Here is a 7,513-nt window from a genome sequence, read left to right on the forward strand (position 1 = left end):
TTACATAATCATCGCGGAATATTTCTTTAATGAAGTTATGAATCAATACTTCATCGTTCATTGTTATTAATATACCTCAGTATATGATGTTGATGCTCGTGGATTTCTTGTGAAATTCATAAGGCACAAATGATGTTTTCGAGAAATTTTCGAGTACATCAAAAAATAGGAGTGTAAAATCACACATGCATTTGAATAATACACTTAGTTTATTATGAAATGGAGTTTATTGTACTGAAGCAGTGATTAATGATTGTTAAGTCATTAACGAAGGATGTACATCATAGCGTATTAGTGATATGAATTAACCAAGTAGTACATACTAGTTAAGATTCACACGTAATAGTTTAGTACGAAAAGATTTATTATTGTTCCAAACCATATATATATAAAGTATACATATATAATTCTTCAGGAAGAATGAGTCAATACATCTTAACTCATTATTACTAATATTCCTTAGTATCTATGGGCGTATGATGTCGATGTTTGAGGTACCGATTATGATGTTGAGACGTGGGATGCTGATGTTGTTGTTGGTGAAGCTGATGCTGTTGGTGGTGATGCTGATAGTACTGGTGCTGCTGGTGCTGCTGTTGGTGCTGCTTGTGGTACTTGGTTAGTAAGTGTGAGCCTAGCTACCAAATCGCGCACTATTTCCTCCAGGGTTTCTACTTTATGCTCGAGTCTATGGATTTGTTCTACCCATTCCTCTGTAAGGTTTGTCAATTCTTGATATTTAGTTCGAAGTCTTCTAACTTCTTCTAATAACCCTTTCTGGTTAGAATTCGGGAGTAGAGGACGAATATTGTCATTGGTTACATCGAGTCGACCTTCGAGGCGGAAAATCCTTGCGAAAAGAGTGAAAACAGTATTGCGAACAGGTTCGCCGGTAAGCGGATCGAGTACTCCAACGTTTGGTGGTAAGTTTGGCTCGTGATAAGGAGTACCTTCTTCATTTCTCCATAGGGTGAGTATTTCGCGAACCCATCCCCATTTTCTAAAGAAATCACGGTAATTGATCGGTGGGTGTGCTCCCGTCACGCTATCTTTGGAGCTAAAAGAACTTGAGGAATCAGGTGAGAAATCCATATTATGTGTTTGGAATAGGGTTTGATATGAAATGGGTGTTTAATATTGAATGATATATTCGTCTCCTTGAATACGTATATATAGCAGAAAGATTTCCGTAATTTACGGAATAAATTTAGGAAAAGTGTTAGACAAGGTCTATTGGGAATAGATATGCTAAGATATGATTTGTCTATACTCTAATAATGGCAGTATGACGTGTCGAGATTATAAAATGATAAGTATGTAATCTAATAATCTTTCGATTAAAGACTTTCAATTCGTATGCTGTGATAACCCAATGACATTTCCCGGTTCGCAAACCGATGCATAAAGGCATAAGGCATATAGGTTCATGATATAACAGGGAGTTATATACGTTTGAGTATGAATTATAGGAGTTTCAAAAATCTTGGATAATATTTCATGTAATACATATGTAATACACAAAACCAGGATAGATGACTAGGTGAGTTGTTCTTAATAAGTTCACCACTTATTAAGTGCGTAAGTGACTAAGTGTTGTATGATCACTATAGTCAGGTTTGATATTGTGCACCATACCCAAACATCTATGCCACCGCCGAGTCACTTGAATGATCAATTGTTACCGGTTGGCCCAGGAATTCTCGACCAAAATCTAAGTTTGGCATTCGAAATCCACAAGCGTCCCATAGTGGTACCAAGGATCACCCTAGGCCTTAAGTAGCGTTGACGTTCGAGTAATTTCACATTATCGTGTATGTTATAATCTTAAGATTTAAGTATAGTTTCTAAGGTATAGTGTAGCATTTATCAATTAAAGGCAACAATTAAAGGCACTATGGTCAAGGAAAGTTGTAGTCCTACATTGCTACGGTACCTAATTGTATAAGGCACACATAAAATGCAATCCTGGTTCTCTACAACAACCTGCTCTGATACCAATCTGTCACACCCCCAAATTAGGGCCTAGGGTATTTGTGACTAATTATATCAAATCACAGTTGTATAAACGAGAACGACTCTATATGAGACGTTTTGAATAAAACATTTATTAATAAAACAGCGAAAGCATTAAAAGTTTTACATCAAATTTAAACTGAAATAATAATAATAGTCTTAATGCAAAGTAAATGTAATGAAATGAAGACTCCATGTAGCAGCATTCAATTCATCAGGTAGCAATCATGGCAATCATCTTATTCGTCACCTGAGACAAAACATGCTTAAAGTGTCAACCAAAAAGGTTGGTGAGTTCATTATTTATCAAAATCAATCATTTCCGTTATAATAATAGGCCACAAGATTTCAGTTTCATAAATATCCGTACACTAGCAAGTGTATAAAAGCATTCTATAAGTTGTAGGCACCCGGTAACAAGCCTTAACGTTCATGTTTTACCCTCTGAAGTACACCAGATCAGGTGTGTTTAAAATAACCTCGAAGTACTAAAGCATCCCATAGTCAGGATGGGGTTTGTCAGACCCAATAGATCTATCTTTAGGATTCGCGCCTACCGTACATAGACAAGTAGTTTAATGTTACCAAGCTAAGGGTATATTTCTGGTTTAAACCCACATAGAATTAGTTTTAGTACTTGTGCCTATTTCGTAAAACATTTATAAAAACAGCGCATGTATTCTCAGTCCCAAAAATATATATAAAATGGAGCAAATGAAACTCACCTTAAATAGCAGTTGAAGTATTCCACGCAAGAAAGGAAAGTAAAGCAAGTAAGTGACCGAGATATCAACTAGAAGTAGTTCTTTAAGAGAGAAATGAGAGATTAATGTGTAAGTTTGAAATGAGAAATGTATGTGGTATTTATAGTTGAAAATGTTAGGTAAAAAAAAATTAAAATAAAATAAGTAAATCTTAAAAGTTAAAATAAGAAAAATTATTTTGTATTTTTATTAAAAGTAAATCTTAAAAGTTAAAATAAGAAAAAGTAGTTTGTATTTTTATTAAATGTAAAATCTTAAAAGTTAAAATAAGAAAAAGTAGTTTGTATTTTTATTAAAAGTAAAATCTTAAAAGTTAAAATAAGAAAAAGTAGTTTGTATTTTTATTAAAAGTAAAATCTTAAAAGTTAAAATAAGAAAAAGTAGTTTGTATTTTTATTAAAAGTAAAATCTTAAAAGTTAAAATAAGAAAAAGTATTTTATATTTTTATTAAAAGTAAATCTTAAAAGTTAAAATAAGAAAAAGTAGTTTGTATTTTTATTAAAAGTAAAATCATAAAAGTTAAAATAAGAAAAAGTAGTTTGTATTTTTATTAAAAGTAAAATCTTAAAAGTAAAATAAGAAAAAGTATTTTGTATTTTTATTAAAAGTAAATCTTAAAAGTTAAAATAAGAAAAAGTAGTTTGTATTTTTATTAAAAGTAAATCTTAAAAGTTAAAATAAGACAAAGTAGTTTGTATTTTTATTAAAAGTAAATCTTAAAAGTTAAAATAAGAAAAAGTAGTTTGTATTTTTATTAAAAGTAAATCTTAAAAGTTAAAATAAGAAAAAGTAGTTTGTATTTTTATTAAAAGTAAATCTTAAAAGAAAAATAGTTTGTATTTTTATTAAAAGTAAATCTTAAAAGAAAAAGTAGTTTATATTTTTGTATTTATTTATTAAAAGTAGATATAGTTTTGATTTTTTTTTTATAAAATTCTAAAAAAAAATTTGTTTAATATATTTCTAAGAACATTTAACATTTTATTTCTATATTTGTTTAATTATTAAATACGAATTTTATATAAAAATTATTATTATATTTAGTTTTTATAAAAATTAAAATTTATGATTATTAATTTATAGTTTTTATTAGTTTTATAAATGTTATAATATTATGTATTATTTAGTTAATTATATATTCTATTAACTAAATAACAAAAGTAATATAAATATTATATATATATTCATTGATGTAATTATGTTATATTATATATCATAATCTTATTTATAAAATTTATAATTATATTATTTATTTTAAGCGTACGTTTATTCGGTCAACGTTAAATTTATTCGTATATAACAACTCTAGGTATTTTAGTAAAATCAGAAGTCGAAAAGTGAGGGTTGTTATATCAGACCACCTACATTGATTGCTTCAACATTGACACGTTTTTTGTATTACAATTGCATGAGGTTATTTAAGCATTAGGTTATGATCCTATGAAACATGTGTTATTTCGCTACCTTAAACCCAATACAAAGTTAAATAGTGGGTTAGAACTTTTAGATGATAGAGAACAATCTGATTTGATGCTTAGTTATTTAGCAGATGAGGGAGATGAGGGTTTAAGGTATATGGAAGTTTTTGCTGAACATCAGGATATCAAAGGGAAGAGCAAACTTATTGAACAAATTGATGAAAATGCATTATTAGAAGCTGTTCATAATGATGCAGATGTTCATAGTGATGCAGATGTTCATAGTGTTTCAGGTGTTTATAGTGATGCAGGCAGTGACTCTGAAGATAGTGATTATATTGTGGATGAGGATAATGAAATTGTGGATGTGCATGTAGACATGAAAGACTTTAACTTCCACATTGATAAAAAAAAATGTGGAGTTTATGGGCAATGGTTCCAAAGTCAGTGAAGATGAAGAGGATAATGAAAATGATCTTGAATTAGATGTATTGAACAATGATGGATTTGACAGTTATGAAACTGAAAGTGATGAGGAAGGTTTAAGAAAAAGGAAAATTAAAAAGATTAAAGAACATGCTAAAGCTGATGCACAAATTGGTAAGACATTTTTTCATCTTGGCCAAAAGTTTGAAAGTGTTGTAGAGGTTAGAGAAGCAGTTAAGTGTCATGCTATTGAAACTAGAAGAAAACTTGTATTTGTTAAGAACGATAAAACAAGGATCCGTGTAAGATGTGAAGGGGTGGTTACTAAGCCAAATGTTGGGGTCAAAGGTAGTCAACATTTTGAGATGGGTCCCAGTAACATAAAGACAAATTGTGGTGTAGTTGGCAAGAGTAAAGCCAAATTTAAGGCAAAAAAGAAAAAAATTGATAAAAAAGAATCTTGTGGTGGTCCTAAAAATAAAAAATGGGCTAAAAGGAATTTAAATATAGTCCATGAATGGGTGTTGTTGGTTTCTAAACCCAAAGGCAGTCAAGAATGGGATGTGAGAACATATAAACCCTACCATCAATGTGGCCAATCAAGAAAAATACCATACTTCACTTATCAATTATTGTCAAATAAGTTGTTGCCTTAACTTGTTAACAACCTCAAGATTCCAATTAAAGCTACTAGATCTAATTTGGAAAAAGATCTGGAATTGGTGATCTCAGAATATAAAACATACAGAGCTTTAAGAAGGGCAACAAAGATGATACAAGGTGATTATTATTCTCAGTATGGTGAGATTAGAGATTATATTTGTGAGTTGAAGAGGGCTAATCCTAATTCCACTGCTAAAATTGATGTTGAGCTTGGAACCCTTAAGCAAACTACAAGGGTATTCAAAAGAATTTACATATGTTTGGGTCCACTTAAGAAGGGGTTTAAAGCAATTGGTAGAGATCTGTTGGGCTTGGATGGTGCTTTTATGAAAGAACCGGCCACTGGTTGCATCTTGAGTGCTGTAGGTGTTGATTCCAACAATGGCATATATCCAGTTGCATATGCCATATTTGAACAAGAATGTGGTGCATCATGGACTTGGTTCTTACAAAATTTGGGTGATGATCTTGACCTGTCTATCAATTCTAACTTTACATTCATATCAGACAGACAAAAGGTATTCACTTTGACTATATTAATTTAGTTTTATTAATATTTAATTGAGTTTTAATAATATTTAATTTACTTTACTTAATATTTATTATGGAGGGTTTGATACAAGCTGTAAGCAACTTGTATCCAAGTGGTAAACATAGACATTGCCTAAGACACATTCATGAAAATATGAAAGGTAGCTTTAGAGGTTTAGCATATAAGAACCATTTGTGGAGGTATGCAACTGTGACAACAGTGCCTGAGTTTGAACAATCCATGCTACAATTGAAAGATTCTGATAACGAAGCATATGTTTGGTTAGCTAAGATTCCTCCTCAGAAGTGGGCCAGAAGTCACTTTAATGGGAGGATTGTGTCTGATGTATTGCTTAGTAACAACTTTAGAATACATTAGAGAGTATTGTATGAAAAGAATTGTGAATGTGAAAAAGAAGATTTTAAAAACTAATGGAATTTTAACTCCTAGGGCAAGTAAAGCGTTTGAGAAGATCAAGTCCGATGCTAACAAATGTGATGTTTTATGGGAAGGAAATCAAAGATATCAAGTTAGTGGAGAAGGGAATGAGCAGTTTGTGGTTGATATTGAGGCAAAATCATGTGCTTGTAGGAAGTGGGAACTAACTGGAATACCTTGCAAGCATGTTGTTGCAGTTATCAATAACATGGTAGACAATGGTCTTGAAGTTGGTGAACCAGAAACATGGGTTCATCCAGTTTATTTGTTATCTACTTGGATTAACACATACCAGTTTACAGTTGAACCATTGAATGGAAGAACTTTGTGGGAAAAAGCTGAAGATTTGTACACTCTTGTTGCACCAAAGAAGATATCCACCCCTGGTCGTCCAAAGAAAAAGAGAAAAATGTCTACCAATGAGAAGGATGTGGTTGGTGTAGATGGTAAACTGTCATTACAAGGTATGGGTACAATTCTTTTACTTTAACTTTCTTATTCAGTACATTAACTGATTGATTTTGTTAATTCTATAAAATAGGTAAGTTAAAGAGACGTGGTGCATGTGGAACTTGTGGTCATAATAAAAAAAAGGTGTACTAATGGGGGTACTAATGGTGCATCTACAAGTGGTGGTGGTGGTGGAAGTAAGAAGAAAAAAGGCAATTGATGGTGCTAATGGGGGTGCTAATGGGGCATCTAAAAGTGGTGGTGGTGGAAGTAAAAAGAAAAATGCATCTGATGGTGACAACAAGAAGAAAAGGAGTAATGGTAATGGGAAGAAGAAGACTTAAATGTCGGTGTTAGTTTGTATGAACAATGTATTTTGGTTATACTTGTTATGGATCATGTTAGTCTTTTGGTACTATGTGTATTTTGTTCTGTATTTGGTAGGTTGTTTAAGTAGTAATCGAATGATAATGGTATGTATTTGGTAACTTGTTTTGCTACTCCTAATATGTATGTTTCTTATTAATGACTGATGTAGTGTCAATATAGTGTATTTGGTAGGTTACAGCAAAATGCAGTTCAATATAGTGTCAAGCAAAATGTACCAAATGTAGTTCAAGGAAATTAAAATTCTGCATTACAATTAGATTCAAGGAAATGTCATAAAAGTGTCAACTAAATTACCATTCTGCATTACAATTAGATTCAAGAAAATGTGATACATTCAAGACTTGTCTACATTGATACACTACATAATTCGCATACTACTAAAATAATGCAATTAACCCAGTTCAATTTGAGAAGTAGA

At 31.3% G+C, this 7,513-nt stretch overlaps 1 protein-coding gene across 1 annotated transcript; it reads left to right on the forward strand.

Annotated features, from left to right (window-relative positions):
- Positions 1–6,205: 6,205 nt before the first annotated feature.
- On the forward strand, positions 6,206–6,858 carry LOC139857854 (uncharacterized). Its single transcript, XM_071846697.1, has 2 exons — positions 6,206–6,719; positions 6,797–6,858. Exons 1-2 carry the CDS (start codon positions 6,206–6,208, stop codon positions 6,856–6,858), a joined length of 576 nt encoding a protein of 191 aa, XP_071702798.1.
- Positions 6,859–7,513: the final 655 nt, after the last annotated feature.

The sequence above is a fragment of the Rutidosis leptorrhynchoides genome, chromosome 7, assembly GCF_046630445.1.
Source record: "Rutidosis leptorrhynchoides isolate AG116_Rl617_1_P2 chromosome 7, CSIRO_AGI_Rlap_v1, whole genome shotgun sequence".
In the NCBI taxonomy this organism is placed as follows: domain Eukaryota; kingdom Viridiplantae; phylum Streptophyta; class Magnoliopsida; order Asterales; family Asteraceae; genus Rutidosis; species Rutidosis leptorrhynchoides.

What these genes read in the sequence shown, in the direction of transcription:
- LOC139857854 (XM_071846697.1), top strand. Translation starts at nt 6,206, where the DNA reads ATGAAAAGAATTGTGAATGTGAAAAAGAAGATTTTAAAAACTAATGGA. An exon ending in TGGTAAACTGTCATTACAAG is followed by an intron (nt 6,720 to 6,796) that starts GTATGGGTACAA and finishes TCTATAAAATAG; the next exon opens with GTAAGTTAAAGAGACGTGGT.